General features: G+C 38.9%; 2 protein-coding genes across 2 annotated transcripts in view; one reads left to right on the top strand and one right to left on the bottom strand.

Moving 5' to 3' along the window:
- The window catches only part of LOC149302332 (microcephalin-like), a 153,635-nt gene that overhangs the window by 61,775 nt on the left and 75,179 nt on the right, over window positions 1-16,681 (bottom strand). The window lies entirely within an intron of this gene.
- The window catches only part of LOC149302333 (angiopoietin-2-like), a 43,369-nt gene that overhangs the window by 18,054 nt on the left and 8,634 nt on the right, over window positions 1-16,681 (top strand). The window contains 4 exon segments of the mRNA XM_089482461.1: window positions 1,976-2,131; window positions 8,897-9,018; window positions 11,150-11,391; window positions 12,928-13,037. Of these exon segments, the coding sequence (XP_089338587.1) occupies window positions 1,976-2,131; window positions 8,897-9,018; window positions 11,150-11,391; window positions 12,928-13,037 (630 nt within the window).

Here is a 16,681-nt window from a genome sequence, read left to right as displayed (position 1 = left end):
TATGTACTAAGGGGCATTGCATGTGCAGGGGGTAATAAAATAGATTTGCAAGCATCTTGCGTGATTTTAACGGTCCTGTGTCTTAATTTTTGATCCACTGCTTCCATGCAATAAACACATTGAAGACTGTTGGAGATAAGATGTACAGTACTTTACTTGCTTAAGATTTTGGCAAGCCTTCAAAGATTCTCTGTTCACGGGATGATAATGATCTGGAACTTAGGTTTTCTAGTTTTATTACAATAAGGGTTCAGGAATCTTGAAACAAGGGCTCAGTTTATGCAGCGAAAAGTATTGCTGTGAAGAAGAGTACAATGTCAGGGATTGTAGAGGTAATGTAAAGTGCCTTGTGTTTGTGGAAGTAGTGATTGAGCAGGTAAAGAATAGCGCTTTAAAGACTGGACCAAACTTGCTAAGATACTTTCCTATAAACAAAAATATGCAACACTTTTTTTTTTTAACAAAATACCAGTAGAAACAGACTTTGATGCCAGATAAGAACCATTGTCTAGTCTGATGTAAGGGATTCAAACCTTAATTGGGTCCCGTCTTAGATTCAGGATAGCTTTATGTCTATCCCATGCATGTTTAAATTTGCTCAAGTATCGATTGGAGGCTGTCCCACTTATCCACTACCTTCTTGGTAAAGTAAAAAGATCAGAAGCAAATTCTAGCTATAAAAATATACAAAAAACATGTAGATGCTATTTGGAACAAACAAAACTAATGTAAAATATGTTAAACGGAAATCAGGCCTTAAATAATCGTATTTGTTCGATTATAAGACAGGGTTTTTTTTAAGAACAAATGCTCTGAAAAATACCCCTCATCTTATATTCGAGGTTGTCTTCTAATCAGCACTGCAGGGGACCTGTATCTTCCTCTCTGGCAGCCGGTGGACGTCTGCACGACGTGCCGGGGCTTCTATGACAGAGCGACGGCATGACCTTCCGGTGCTCCACCATAGAAGCCCCAGCGGAAGTACCGGCCAGCAGCAGGAGACCTGGATTCTCCTCTCTGGCAGCCGGTGAACGCCTGCGCGATGCGTGCAGACAACCTCTGCTGCTGTAGGCTCTTACGCCAGGGCCTCTATGATGGAGCACTGGCGTGAAGTGACCTTCTGGTGCTCAGTCATAGAAGCCCTGGCAGAAGTCCCACGTAGCAGCGGAGGTTGTCTGATTTTTTTATAACCCATATCCTGAGATCTACTGGTTCCCAAGTTACACATCAGTATTTGGTGTTGCAAACACAGGAAATGTATAAAAAAAAAAAAAAAAGTTAAGAAAAAATCTCACGTGCCTTGCTGGCAAAAAGAGTCAAAACATAAGCTCTACCTGCTTCCTATTACATGGCCTTCTAAATTCCTAACTCATTCATCATTTTCACCGGAAGCAAAAGTATATGTATATTTTTACTTTTATTTCAACAAATGCTCATCATCTCCCGGTATTAAATAAAACAGTTGATTAAAAAAAAAAAGTTGATAACCAGAGCTGCTGCTTATTATGAAAAATGTGTGTTAAGACGGTCCGGATAGTAAAGGCAATACAGATGTGAACACACATGAACAAGATGCCTAACCAAGAATAATCTGTTGGATATAGACCGGGTTGAATATAGACCAACTGGGATACATGCCTCAGTAACAAATTGGAGTTCTAAGGTGATACAAACTACAACAATTGTTGCAATATCATTAAGTACAGTAATTGTGCGTCTTCTCATATTCCTGCCTATATCATAATATGATCTATGTTGGTGTAACTTCAAAATTAGGTATTCATCATGATTGATTATGTAGTTTAAGATCAAGCAGCGTTTCATTGCCTGGCAGAGCATCATAGGAGGTATAGATAAGAAAAGGGGTAGAGGTTGGCTACATCTTCTTTACAACCTCCCGGTCTCATTGTCCTGTATGTCAAAGTATTAGGACATATCACTCATATTCCATATTACCGTCTTCTTCCTTCTGTAGCTCGAGAACTATATTCAAGACAACATGAAGAAAGAAATGGTGGAATTGCAGCAGCACGCAGTGCAGAACCAGACGGCGGTAATGATAGAGATAGGCACCAGTCTATTAAATCAAACTGCAGAGCAGACAAGGAAGCTGACAGATGTCGAAGCTCAGGTAAGAACATTCCCTCTGTGTAGTTCAAATAATAATAAAAAAAAAAATCTACTGGAGCTAATTGTTTTAAAATGTTTTCATAGACATACATCTTTACATTAACTGAGGGTTTAAACATATACATTGGGAACATTTTTAAAATGATTAATAAAAAAAAAAGTAACTTACCTTGTGTTTATAAATAAAATACTAATCTATTCTTCTTATTACTGACGCTGGCTTGCTATTACTTAGCACAACGCGATCAAATTTGAAAAGTAAATTTGCATAGTGAAAGATCACCAGATCCAACTAGTGGGTCGATACGTATAAGTTTTTGTAACATGTTCTTCTAAATAAGTTGAGGGCCCAAATTGCCTCTAAGATAAGAAGTTCCACAGTAGGCAGACTGAAATGTTAACCCGTTCCTCTGAAAAGATTCAAAAATACTACTTCACAGAATGCCACACCTGCTCTTTTGTTCAGGATTAACTTCAGAAAGTCATTCCTGCTTAACAACGTTTAACACAAACTGGAAATTTAACACAGTTGCAACATGCCATTGGTTTGCTATATACGTGACTCCAGTATAGCCTAAGAAGACATCTGTGTATGTAGTGTGAAAGGGCAAATTCCACTGGAAATATTCAATTAAACCCCTAAATGAAACTACAAACAGCCATAAGAGAAATTTGACTATGACCCAAGACTAGGATTTACAAAGGCAACTCTGTGTGTCTTTATAAAGACAAATCCTTCTTTGACACTGTCTTTTCTTAGTAGAATAGTTCATCTTTCACTGACCAAATATTAGCTTATCTGTCTTTTCTTCTCGGGTGATGCAAAATAGATAACTTACAAAGCACCAGCAACAAGACACATTTAAACATTAAAGGTAATCCTGTCTATTGTTATCCCCTGCCGCCATTTTTTATGCCCTGAGAATTATGACTCTTCTGCATAATGTCCTGCTGAAGTTTTCCTTTTATACAGAGCAGTTTTGAAGCTTGGGGAGAGGTGTAGGAAACAAGGCTTCATTTACATTACAAGCACCACAAGGTACAAAACAATAGTACCCCATCTAAACCAAAGCAAAGGTTTTACAGGAGGGCATATGATGGAAATGATGAAATGGTAAGAAGTGGACTGGCCGGCAGGGGGGCAGCAATTGCTTCACAGCCATCCAGATTTCAGAAAAGAACACTTGGAGAGGAGTCTGCTGCTCACTGAGCAAGCTCTCTCGCAGGTAGAGGTGGGGGAGGATAGTGGGATGGAGGTACAGGACAGTCAGGCAGCTAGCTGGGTTACAGTTAGAAGGCGGGGTAGGGGGAAAAGCGCCAGGGAGGCTAGTCCTGATCTAGCACACCCCAACAAGTTTGCCCGGTTGGCAGATGAGGGGGATGTTAGTTCAGAGTTAGCAGTACTGCAGCAAGTCACTGCCTCTGACCACCAGAGGGGTGTCTGCTCCAGTAAGGAGGGAAGGAGGAGCGCAGGGCAGGCCAGACAGGTGCTGGTAGTGGGGGACTCAATTATTAGGGGGACAGACAGGGCGATCTGTCACAAAGACCGGGATCGCCGAACAGTGTGTTGTCTGCCTGGCGCTCGAGTTCGGCACATCGCGGATCGGGTTGACAGATTACTGGGAGGGGCTGGAGAAGACCCAGCAGTCATGGTGCACATTGGCACCAATGACAAAGTGAGAGGGAGGCGGAGTGTCCTTAAAAATGATTTCAGGGACTTAGGTAGCAAGCTTAAGGCAAGGACCTCCAAGGTAGTATTTTCTGAAATATTACCTGTACCACGTGCCACACCAGAGAGGCAGCGGGAGATTAGGGAGCTAAACAAGTGGCTCAGAAGCTGGTGTAGGAAGGAGGGGTTTGGGTTCATGGAGAACTGGGCCGACTTCTCTGTCGGATACAGGCTCTACGGTAGGGACGGGCTGCACCTCAATGGGGAGGGTGCAGCTGTGCTTGGGGAGAAGATGGTCAGAAGGGTGGAGGAGTGTTTAAACTAGGGAAAGGGGGGGAGGGAGACTACAATATAGAAGGGGAAGATAGTGTAGATAGAGAGCTGGGGCTTATAAATGTACCTGGGGGTGGAGCAGAGGGAGGGGTTAGAATAGTTAATAGGGATAGGCTTCATAGGGAAAAAAACCATACACCTCTAAATTGTATGCTTACTAATGCCAGAAGTCTGACCAATAAAACTGACGAACTGGAGTTAATAATGTCTGAAGAAAATTATGACATAGTGGGTATAACAGAGACATGGTTGGATGATAGCTATGACTGGGCGGTTAACATACAGGGGTATAGTCTATTCAGGAAGGGGGAGGAGTTTGCCTTTATGTAAAGTCCAGCCTAAAGGCCACACTGCGGGAGAATATATGTGAGGGAAATGATAATGTGGAGTCATTATGGGTAGAAATATATGGAAAGAAAAATAATAAAATACTGATCGGGGTTTGCTATAAGCCACCAAATATAATGGAAGCAGCAGAAGATCAATTATTAAAGCAAATAAACAAGGCAGCTAATCACAATGAGGTGGTTATTATGGGGGACTTTAACTATCCCGACATAAACTGGGAAACCGAGACCTGTGAATCTCATAAAGGAAACCGGTTTCTGACTATAAGTAAGGATAATTATCTGTCCCAAATGGTACAGGACCCGACCAGAGGGGGCGCCCTACTGGACTTAATATTAACCAACAGACCTGACAGAGTAACTAATGTGCAGGTCAGGGGACATCTAGGAAATAGTGATCACAATATGATGCATTATAACTTGTCCTTCAATAAGGGAACTCTTAGAGGAGCCACAAGAACTATGCACTTTAGGAGGGCAAAGTTTGATCAACTAAGAGAAGCCCTTAACACTGTAAATTGGGAAAATGTCCTCAAAAACAAGAGTACAGACGCTCAATGGGAGATTTTTAAGAATATCTTAAATTCTCACTGTGAAAGGTACATACCGTATGGGAATAAAAGAGTCAGGAACAAGAGAAAACCAATGTGGATAAATAAAAATGTAAAGGGGGCAATAAATGGCAAAAAAAAGGCATTTAAGCTACTAAAACAGGAAGGCAGTGAGGAAGCACTAAAAAGCTATCGGGAAAAAAATAAAATATGTAAAAATCAGATAAAAGCAGCAAAATTGGAGACAGAAAGACTCATTGCCAAAGAGAGTAAAACAAACCCCAAAATGTTCTTTAACTATATAAATAGTAAAAAGGTTAACAATGAAAGCGTTGGCCCCTTAAAAAGTAATGAGGGAGAAGTTATAGACGGGGATCAGGAAAAAGCTAATCTATTAAATATATTCTTCTCTGCTGTATTCACAGAGGAAAATGAAATGCCAGGTAATATACAGCAGGATGAGATAAATGCCCCAGTACATGTCGCCTGTCTAACCCAGGAAGAAGTGCAGTGCCGCCTAAAAAAAATCAAAATAGACAAATCACCAGGTCCAGATGGCATTCACCCCCGCGTTCTAAGGGAGTTAAGTAATGTAATAGACAGACCCCTATTTCTAATATTCAAGGACTCTATAGTGACAGGGTCTGTTCCCCAGGACTGGCGCATAGCAAATGTTGTGCCAATATTCAAAAAGGGGACAAAAAGTGACCCGGGGAATTATAGGCCTGTTAGTTTAACTTCTGTTGTGTGTAAACTGTTTGAGGGTTTCCTAAGAGATGCTATTTTGGAGTATCTCAATGAAAATAAGTGTATGACTCCATATCAGCATGGGTTTACAAGGGATCGGTCCTGTCAAACTAACCTGATCAGCTTTTATGAGGAGGTGAGCTCAAGACTGGATCGGGGTGAATCGCTGGATGTCGTATATCTTGATTTTTCCAAAGCATTTGATACGGTGCCACATAAAAGGCTCGTACATAAAATGAGAATGCTTGGGCTGGGGGAGAATGTGTGTATGTGGGTAAGTAACTGGCTCAGTGATAGGAAACAGAGGGTGGTTATTAATGGTACATACTCTGAGTGGGTGACTGTTGCTAGTGGGGTACCACAGGGGTCAGTTTTGGGTCCTATTCTTTTTAATATATTTATTAATGACCTTGTAGAGGGATTGCATAGTAAAGTATCAATCTTTGCAGACGATACTAAGCTCTGTAACGTGGTTAACACAATAGAGGACAGCGCACGATTACAAATGGATCTGCATAGGTTGGAGGCTTGGGCTGGGATGTGGCAGATGAGGTTCAACACAGATAAATGTAAGGTTATGCACATGGGGAAGAAAAATCCAGGCTGGGAATATGTATTAAATGGGAAAACACTGGGGACGACTGACATGGAAAAGGACTTAGGAGTTTTAGTTAACAGTAAATTTACCTGTAGCGACCAGTGTCAGGCAGCTGCTGCTAAGGCAAATAAAATCATGGGGTGCATCAAAAGGGGCATAGATGCCCATGACAAGGAAATAATTCTACCCCTGTACAAGTCACTAGTCAGACCACACATGGAATACTGTGTACAGTACTGGGCACCAGTGTACAAGAAAGATATAGTGGAGCTGGAGAGGGTTCAAAGACGGGCAACCAGAGTAATAAGGGGAATGGGAGGACTACAGTACCCAGAAAGATTATCAGAATTGGGGTTATTTAGTTTGGAAAAAAGACGGCTTAGGGGGGACTTAATAACTATGTATAAATATATAAGGGGACAGTACAGAGATCACTCCCAGGACCTATTTATACCCAGGACTGTATCTATAACAAGGGGACATCCTCTACGGCTGGAGGAAAGAAGGTTTCTACACCAGCACAGACGGGGGTTCTTTACAGTAAGAGCGGTGAGATTATGGAACTCTCTGCCAGAGGTAGTGGTGATGGTAAACTCAATAAAAGAGTTCAAAAGGAGCCTGGACGTGTTTCTTGAAAGCAATAATATTACAAGTTATGGATATTAGATTAATAGGGACAGAACGTTGATCCAGGGATTTATTCTGATTGCCATATTTGGAGTCGGGAAGGAATTTTCCCCCTGGTATGGGGCAATTGGCATCTGCTTCATAAGGGTTTTTTGCCTTCCTCTGGATCAACACAGTAGGGACACAATATGTATATAGGTTGAACTTGATGGACTTTGGTCTTTTTTCAACCTTATGAACTATGTTACTATGTTACTATGTAATACTGGACAGACCTGCTGTGGGATGCGGACGCTTAGCAAGGTCATGTACGGTGGTTTACTTGCCTTCAGCAGAAAAGTGGCAACCGTCGCCATGCTTGGCCAAAGTAGTAAGTGAGTGGGATACTTGCTGACATCCCCGGGCCAGAAGATGCCAACTCTTCCCTGGGGTCACAGTTGCACCAACATTAGCAAATTTGTGTTGTAGATAAAGTATGGGCTTTAGATCAGTTAATCGAAATGTTCAATAAACTGTTTTAACTTGAAAATGTGCTACTTTTTTGTTATGAGTATAGCATTTGCAAACTTAACAAGAAAGGTCTTTGTACTAGAATGCCTGTATAAATAAAATGTACCTACTACATTTTCTAAGCAGTCAGGTAAGCAGCAATGTTGATATAAATTTGTGATAACAAATACTACTCCAAGATCACAACACCATAAAATCACATCCTCAAGACATATTTAGCATGTCGGATGTGAATAACAAAGTCTTCCTGTCAACAGAAAGAAGCCCCAGAAAAACATGTACTTGTAATCACTGTACATGGACAAACGCTGTTGCGGCATTGTCTGAGAAGGAGGCAGTATGACGAGGCAGAGCCTACTTGGTGGTGCGCGCACTTCCAAAGCATTTCCTTTTTTAAATACCGTCATCAATGAAATAAATAAAATTCCTCAGCGTGACCAGAGAAGATGCCGAAAGTTGCAGGAAATTTTTTTTCTATGGAAGTCATGCACGCTTGCCCATCACACATTTTTAACATACACCAGTAACTGTTTCAAACACCACCATACAATTAGGTATAGAATACTTAAAAAAAATGTTTGTATGATTACAAAATAAGACAACTTAAAAATGTATTTAAATATTTTGAGGATTATTGGTCATATGCTTCGTGGAGGAAGGATACAAACTATTTGCCCCTTCCTGATTTCATCAGTTTTTGCATATTTGTCACACTTACTAATTTTAATATGACAAAAAAGATAATGTAAGTAAACACAAAATGCAGTTTTGAAATCACAATTTCATGTATAGGAGGAAAAAAAAGCTATTTAACCCTACCTGCCCCTATATGAAAATGTAATCGCTCCGTTTCATTGATAATTGTGTTCAATTTCACTAGACACACCCAGGCATGATTACTGCAAATCCTGTTGTATCTAAACATCAATTAAATAGAAACCGTCTTACAAAGTAATGTAAAAGACTCGCTGCCAGTTATCGCAGATAACTGATATCAGTTATCAGGTTTAGGGGCCAATTACTTTTTCACATGGACGATTAACTCTTTACATTCAATAAATTAAATAATTTAAAAGCTACATTTTGGGTTTACTCACACTGTCTTTGTCTTATATTCAAATAAGCGATGTGAAACATTTAAATGTGACAAATGCAGCTCGGTGGGTCGAGCAAAGGAGATTCTGTGATCTTCCTTACTAGCCCATAAGGGACACTGCCTGTTAAAGTGGGACAGCCTAAAATCAGAACGTTCTTGCTTAAAACGCAGCACATGAGTTATGCGCTAGAGTCTGGTATACTCAGGAGACCAGCAACAGTCTCTCTACTGTATTATAAAATATGTTCTGATATTCTCTATAAATTAATTTAATGCATTTTCAAACAGGTTTTTAATCAGACGACACGACTTGAACTTCAGCTTTTGGAACATTCCCTCTCAACAAACAAATTAGAAAGGCAAATATCAGATCAGACAAGTGAAATAACCAAGCTACAAGACAAGAACAGGTACAGAATATTTATGTTAAACTGACTAAACACGGTATACACTTTTTGATTTTATAGGAATTTCTAGAAGCACAGCCATTTCTGGCTATTTAGTAAATACAAACCTACGCTTTGCACATGACCTATTATCCACAGTATTATACGTGGCTGTGTGGAAAATGGTTGCTTGCTTAGAACATTCTGGTGGCAGATTCTAAAACTAGACGAAAGCAAAGTAAGCAAATCTTTGGTTCTCTCCTAAGAATCTGCATCAAATTAACGGTTTAGAGTCTATATATAAATGTGGCTAAGGGGTGAATTGGCTAAAAACAGCACAATTTACATTTTTAGCTTGTTCTAACTATCTTTAAACAAGAAATATACCACAATAAGCTTGCTCAGCTGGTGTGTGTTGTGGGTCTAAAATATGTTTTTGTTGTGGGACACCGGAGTTGTGAGAGGAGAGAGACAGAGATAGCCGTTGCGGGAAACCTGAAAGAAACTCTTCCAAGTTACTAAACTTACATGTTCTGCTGCTTGATCTGGATTTTGTTTCACTTGAGACTTGGCAATGAACTACTGAACTACAGTCTCCATGATGCTCAGCCTACTTGTGTAGCTGAATACCATGGATTATGTTTTAGAGCAACCGGACAGCCATGTTGCCAATAAAAACAAACCATTGAACATCCGTAAACAAACTTTTCTAAATAATTTAGGAAATTAAATTTAGGGATTAACATGGTTTTGCTTTGTGACACACTCGATTGAATTAGGGTTGATTTACTAATTCAATTTTCCAGTCTTAAATAAGTATATTTTGCTAGTTATTTAATAAGATTTTAGCATTAAATAAAAATGCACATTTATAAATATATATATATATATATATATATATATATATATATATATTTGAGATTTCACTTCAGAAACCATTTGGCTCTTTTATTGTATGAGTAGCAAGTTTGTAAATCATATGACTTGCCTACAGTACTATAGATGTTTGTTCCACATACTCTTGGTTTTTGGTTACAGATTTCATTTTCATGCAGCATAAACTGGTCTACAAACAACCCTACAAAATGTTTTTTAAAAAGGTGATTATTACGGCAATAACGCTCATTTCCCCAGTGATCAATAGAGGAAATACCATCTGTTTTCATAAAACAGCAATTGTGCCAGAGTTCATAGGTTCTTCCTCAGGACGGAGATAAAAAGCATTTCCACAGACACAATGACATATTATTCCCTCTCTCTGTCTAATACAGCCTTTCCTGTGCACTAGGTGTGCAATATGTGGCTAACACATGAGATTACAAATTTAACGTATTACTTTTCAAGGTAAAACGGTTTTGATGCATGTAATGCAATCCTAAAATCACAGATGAAAAACAAATTGCCCATATTCATCAATGCACAACTAATCTCATTCTCAGAATATGCAATTTCTAGGTAATTGCGTTACTTCCATTTGCAAAAGTGAAAACAAAAAGAAAAAAACAAAAATGTTTTTAGAAATTAACATTTGCTTGATGTGCTGCTATAATTATATATATATATATATTCCTACATTTGATGTTTGAATTGATCAGATTGCTCCTTAGTAATAAAAAAATACAAAATAATGTGTGATACTATAATACGTGTGTGTGTGTGAACTGTACTTAAATAAATGAATGAGAATTTTCATGCAACTTACAAAATCACAAATAGCTACAACTCTAACAAATAATTGTTTTCTAATTGGGGTTCTAGCGAATAGGGTAGTCCTTTGGCTTGTTATATCATTATTTATGTATTCCTGGGAACTTTTCAGCGTTTGGCGCCAGGAGTTTCAGGAGGGCAGAGCTAGACACACTTAAGAGCAAAACAACATAATGGAACAGCTAACGGGGCAGAAAGTGAATGGGAAGTAGGCAGAACCTACTCAGAGTGAATAGGGGATACTATTCTCCTTTGCGTAGAGACTGAATATATTAACCTGGGCCCTCAGGAAGGCAGAGCTTCACCCTGAGATTCTGGTCAAAACCTGGCAAGTAACCAGACTAAAAACACAACTCTTAAATGCATTGCTCAATTTTGACTTGGCATCTGATCACAAAAGATGTACTGTACATTGACAATATTGTGCTAACAGACACTGTTTAATCAGTTATTTAGAAAAGAAAGTTCTAAGCATGGAAGATAAACACACAGAACAACTTCAGGCAATGAAAGAGGAAAAGGATACACTTCAAGCCCTGGTTTTCAAGCAAAATACTATTATTGAGGAGCTAGAAAAACAACTCATCACAGCTTCCGCCAACAACACCTTCCTGCAGAAACAACAACATGATTTGATGGAGACTGTACATAATCTGTTGACGAGGATGGCACCACAAGATGGTATGTAGAGTATCATACAGAACAATGAGAGAGTGAGGACAAACAGGCGAGAAAAAACCCCATCACCCGTCATGCTAGAATAGAATATAATGGCCACTATTATTGTGTACTTTGTGATAAGTAAGCCCCATCCAAAGGCCCCATTGTTTATGTTTTAGGATTGTGGTTTTAAGTAAACTACAGCAGATAATTCTTGCATATTCTTGAGAAGAACCTAGAACCTATGTAAAGGCAAAACATTAACTAAAATTTCATTTTTTTTCACATGCTTTGTGAAATATTAATTTATTTGCTGCTTAATTCGAGTAGACGATAAATTATATCTCAAATAAGGTCTGTCATTCTTCTCATGAACCACAAACTGCTATAACCAAAAGATGCCTATCATTTAGATAAACACAAAGCAAAACAGTGGGGTCTATTCACAAAACGGATAGTTCTCATGATAGTTGTGACTTCAGCTCCTCAACTTCACTATTTACTATAAAGATCTAACACTGATATGTTCCTCCAGAAAGAAAAGCTAAGCTGGTGTAGTTATATGATGCACAGTTCATTGTATAAGAAAAGATCGCTGTGGTTGGACCTTCATAATATATAGTGAAGTCAGGAAGCTGAAACACAACTCTCAAGACAAATCTCCCTTTAGCGAATAGAAAACATTGTATTGTACATCAGTGCAAACTACGCAAACAAGCAAAACACTGTGTAGGTGTTCTATAAATAATTAAGTAAATAAACTGTTCTGCATTATTATTTCCCCCATAACAAAAGGTCCTAAATAATAAAGCCATCGGAAATATTAAATGTGATGAAAACAAAAGTTTTGGACAGAGCTGGTGTTCTGGACGAATACCAAACAAGATTAGTTTAGCACAATAACAAAACTGTTATTTCAAGTGTTCTTAAACTTTCTTTGGATCACAACATTAAGAACATAACAATTTCCATAACCATATGGGTATTAAATTTAGAAACTGATACTGCACCCTATAAGATATTGATATTTATTTAAAACAGAAATTAGAGTTTCTAAAAAAAAAAAAAAAATTAGTAATAGAAGTCACATTTAAAAAAAAAAGATGCCAAACTAGGGAAATAATGGCTTATCCCACCCATCGGTACCACCTACACAGACATTTCGTATACGACTTCCTATTCACACTGTGAAGTCTGTCACTTTCCATAGCAGCTTTGTTTCCAATCATAAATGCAGAATGTCATTCCCATTGCCTTTGGGTCTCAGTCTTTCTACAGTGCTGTGGATCTCGCACAGCATACGTTAAAGGAAACATCAATTTTAAAGGTTACTAAAAAAAAAAAAAATTCTCCTCTTTTGTGTTATACTTCTTAATATAACATTTTAAATCATGTGTCTAAGTACAAACATTTTTGTAGAACATATAGATTTTCTTTTTTTAACAGTATATGCAAAAAAGGATGGCAAATATTTATTATTTTAATGGTTTAAAAATGCACTTTTATATTCTAGTTTCATATTATTCATATTTATCTTTTTTATAGCACCAAGATCCTCATTTGTAGCCAAAGAAGAACAAATAACATTTAAAGATTGTGCTGAGGCTTATAAATCAGGACTGACTACAAGTGGCATCTATACCTTAACTGTACCAAACACTACAGAACAAGTCAAGGTAATATGGTTAATAGACTTGTCTACTAAAAATATTCTTATGAAGATAAAATTTAAATGCAGCTTCAGTATCATCCAAGCAAATTTCCAAGATGACTACACAATACTTAGTACATATAGGATTGAATCTAAAACACTATTTCTTAATGGATAAGCTTGACAGATACTTCCTGTTCTGAAGGTTTTAACTAACTTATCCTAAAGCATTTGTGTTTCTGATCACACACACACTGGCACATTTGGATCTGCCAAGGCATTGAAAGATGATCATGGATGGGATGCCTGGAATGTTAAAAAAAAAAAATTAAAAAAAATCTGTACTTGGAAAATAAAGTCAGTAATCTCACTCAAGAGCAATGGGCATTTGAAAGCATTTTTCATACTAATGTTTCATTCGCTAAACCATGAGTTAGATTTGAGTTGAAACATGTCATCACACCATTCTGCATAATAAAAGTCCAATCCTGCCAAGAGTTTACCCTATAAAAAAGGCAAAGAAACCCATGACCATCTCAGCCCTTGCAGAAGGCCAAACGCTTTATGCCAAAACTTGAAATAGTACTACGAATCTTATATTACAAACCTTTTTAAAACTGCCATATACCGTATTGGCTCGGATATAGGCCGCCCCCGTATATAGGCCGCACCCTAAAAGTTTGGTGCTTTTTTAAAGAAAGTTTCCCCCCCCCCGAGATATGCTGCCACTGTTCCCCCCCCGAAATATGCTGCCACTGTCCTCCTCCTCCTCCCCCCCGAGATATGCTGCCACTGTCCTCCTCCTCCCCCCCCGACTTACCAGAGCAGACTCCCGGGTGTCTTGCGGGGCCGGCGGGGGACAGCTACGCAATACGCGTATACAACTTCCGGTGCCGGCACTCAGCGGATGTGCCAGCACCGGAAGTTGTATACACGTATTGCGTAGATGTCCCCCGCCGGCCTCGCAAGACACCCGGGAGTCTGCTCTGGTAAGTCTTGTGGGCAGAGGTAAAACGCATCGTGCGGACGGTCACCGGCTGCGGCGATGCGGGTAAACAACCTCCGCTGCGGGGGATCTGTATCCTAACCCCGCTGCCTGCCCGGCGCAGTCGGGCGCTAGACCCCGAATATAGGCCGCACCCCCACTTTAAAGACTTAAAGTGGGGGAAAAAAGTGCGGCCTATATTCGAGCCAATACAGTAGTATGTTAAAGAATGTCAACAACTTATGTGTTTATGTTAGGTGAGAGAGCACTTTGAGTGAGACAAAATATTTGATGCTGCTAACTAAAAAAATGGTCTCACCAGAACTGTTAAGTGGTTAACCCCCAAGTAGGATTTGTGATTTTTATTTTCTATGCTTAACATGCTTGTAGTTAACCACACATACAACTTATGAAAAAGGAACTTTCTGATGGCACGCAGTCTTGTATTGTCCGTTCGTTACGAGATGTACATTTCACTCCCAAGGAATCTAGAATTAAATCTAATGTAGATGAATATTGGCATCTTCTAAAGAAACCCAAGTTAGCTTTCAGCTTTAATGGCTCCTTGAAATGAATGTAAAGGGTTCAAAACTTCTAGATTTTAGAATTTGCAAAAGACTTTGAGCTATGTTTATGCGTAGATCCTGAAACACAAGCTTTAGTTGCTCTCAGCTAATTAAGTTTTAATGTCAACGTGATGTTCCCGTCTTCTTATCTCCGGTACACTGGGATCTCTTGGAAGCATATTTGTTAAAACAATTAATAAGTGATTGTGCTATAAACATAAAACATAATAATATAAATGAAATTAAAGGCAAGTCAAAGTCTTTCGAGAAAACAGAAATACAGATAAATACACTCTGCTTTAAGTGATGTGTGTTTAGTCTAGTGGAGATGTACTGATAACGCTATTTAGTAGACTTGTGCATTCGGATTTGTACAATCTGCCGATCAAGGAGAGGACGTCACTAAAAGTGCCACCATTTTAGCCTTAAGATGAACTTCTGCCCAAATCGAGGACCTTTCGCTGACGTCCTCTCTCTCGATTTGGGTGAAGTTCCCCTTAGGGCAAAATCATAGCACTTTTGGTTCACACCACGTTATGTACACGGAGATACGGGTGAATATAGAAGAGAAACAATAAAGGAGAGAAGATGAAGACAATGCAGAAGCAAAAGTTGTCAGCAGAAGAGGCATGGAAACATTTAGAAAGCGTGACAGAATGAATGAGAATGTGAGAGAGTGAGAATTAATGTGGGCCACCGGTTAACAAATTTTGTTTCCGAAATAAACATTTTATCTGAGTTGAATGGGCATGGAACAGAATTCATTGCTCGAAAACAAATGGGCCAAAAACGAACCAAAACATTTGTGTGAATCATTTTTGGCCCATTTGCACATGTCTACTATTTTGCACTAATCTACCATGTTAGAGAAAGTGCTCTATAATGGGATCATAGGACACCACAAAAGTGTGGCATTAATCTGTTTTTTGGGGGGGTCGGGGTGAATAATATATTTGTACAATTTTCTGAAGCTGTCCACCAAAACAATGAGTCAGACATTCAACAGATATATTATTAATGAATTCATTACTTAGATTTGCGATCACTCCTTTAGATATCATGAGCCAGTTACCAGGCAAATGCATAAAGAAAATGCCTGCTTGCTTTGTTGGTTTAAAATGCCACGGAGCATCATCATCCTGATGCTTTGACCCCTGTCTGGCTAGTTTACAGAAGTGTATATTTTTATTATGTGTGGAGACATGCTCTACTGCTGGTGATGTCCTAACGACAGACAGTTTATTGTGAGTCTGGCGATTAGAAGACTGACGGGATAGTCTTCTTTTTTCTCTTTCTGAAGGACCTGGCTTTTTTACGTGTTTATTTTTATGTTGTTCTTCAAGCATGTAATGATTAAGTAGCCCAGTCAGACATATGGGAGCCGGGTGCCCATGCTCTCCCTGCCCAGTTCCTTTTGCACTTCAGAGGAAACTATTTTCATTATAATGAGCTAAATGAAATCAAAGCAGCAAGTTGTATGTGGCCTACAGCAGTGTAGCTATAATATATTATTTGCTCTCTTGGGACAGGCTATACTGATGTGCATCTGCAAGCTATTTAACACCTTTTCTGCTTTCGGGCTTTTAGCAAATTGTAAAGTCGTTCATTTGAAGTTTCTGTTTCTTTCTTCTAGTGCCTTTTTGTATACATATAAATTGAACTACAATACTTTGTCTTCATTATGTCTTTTGGAATGCTGTCTGATAATTTCAGAATAAACACTGGTGTGCTTCCCTTCCCTTTTTGTTTTAATTCTTAGTTAACATATTATGACATGTGAGAACAGCATTCGACAGACTAATGTGTACACAGTATGCGTTTGTCAGCAGTCTGTGCTTGTAACATAAGAGATTTGCAAACAGCCAATAGAGACAATTGCACACGTTAAGTGTGGCAGTTTTTACTTTAAAGAGTACATAGCACACTACGTTCTTGGACTCACAAAGCACTCGATAAATTGGTACAACACAGCCCTTTCCCCACAAAGTGCAAGACTGAATAGTATATTTTTAGACCGAGTCAGTGGACTTGTATAAACCATTCAGATCAGGTACAGATATTAAGGGAACTGTTTGCTAAAAGGACAGTTGGCAGGAGATTTCGTAGGTGAGATGCATT

This window comes from Sceloporus occidentalis, unplaced genomic scaffold (genome assembly GCF_023333645.1).
Source record: "Sceloporus occidentalis isolate IW3139 unplaced genomic scaffold, rSceOcc1.0.p SCAF_19, whole genome shotgun sequence".
NCBI classification, from domain to species: domain Eukaryota; kingdom Metazoa; phylum Chordata; class Lepidosauria; order Squamata; family Phrynosomatidae; genus Sceloporus; species Sceloporus occidentalis.
This window is presented reverse-complemented; position numbering and strand designations above follow the sequence as displayed.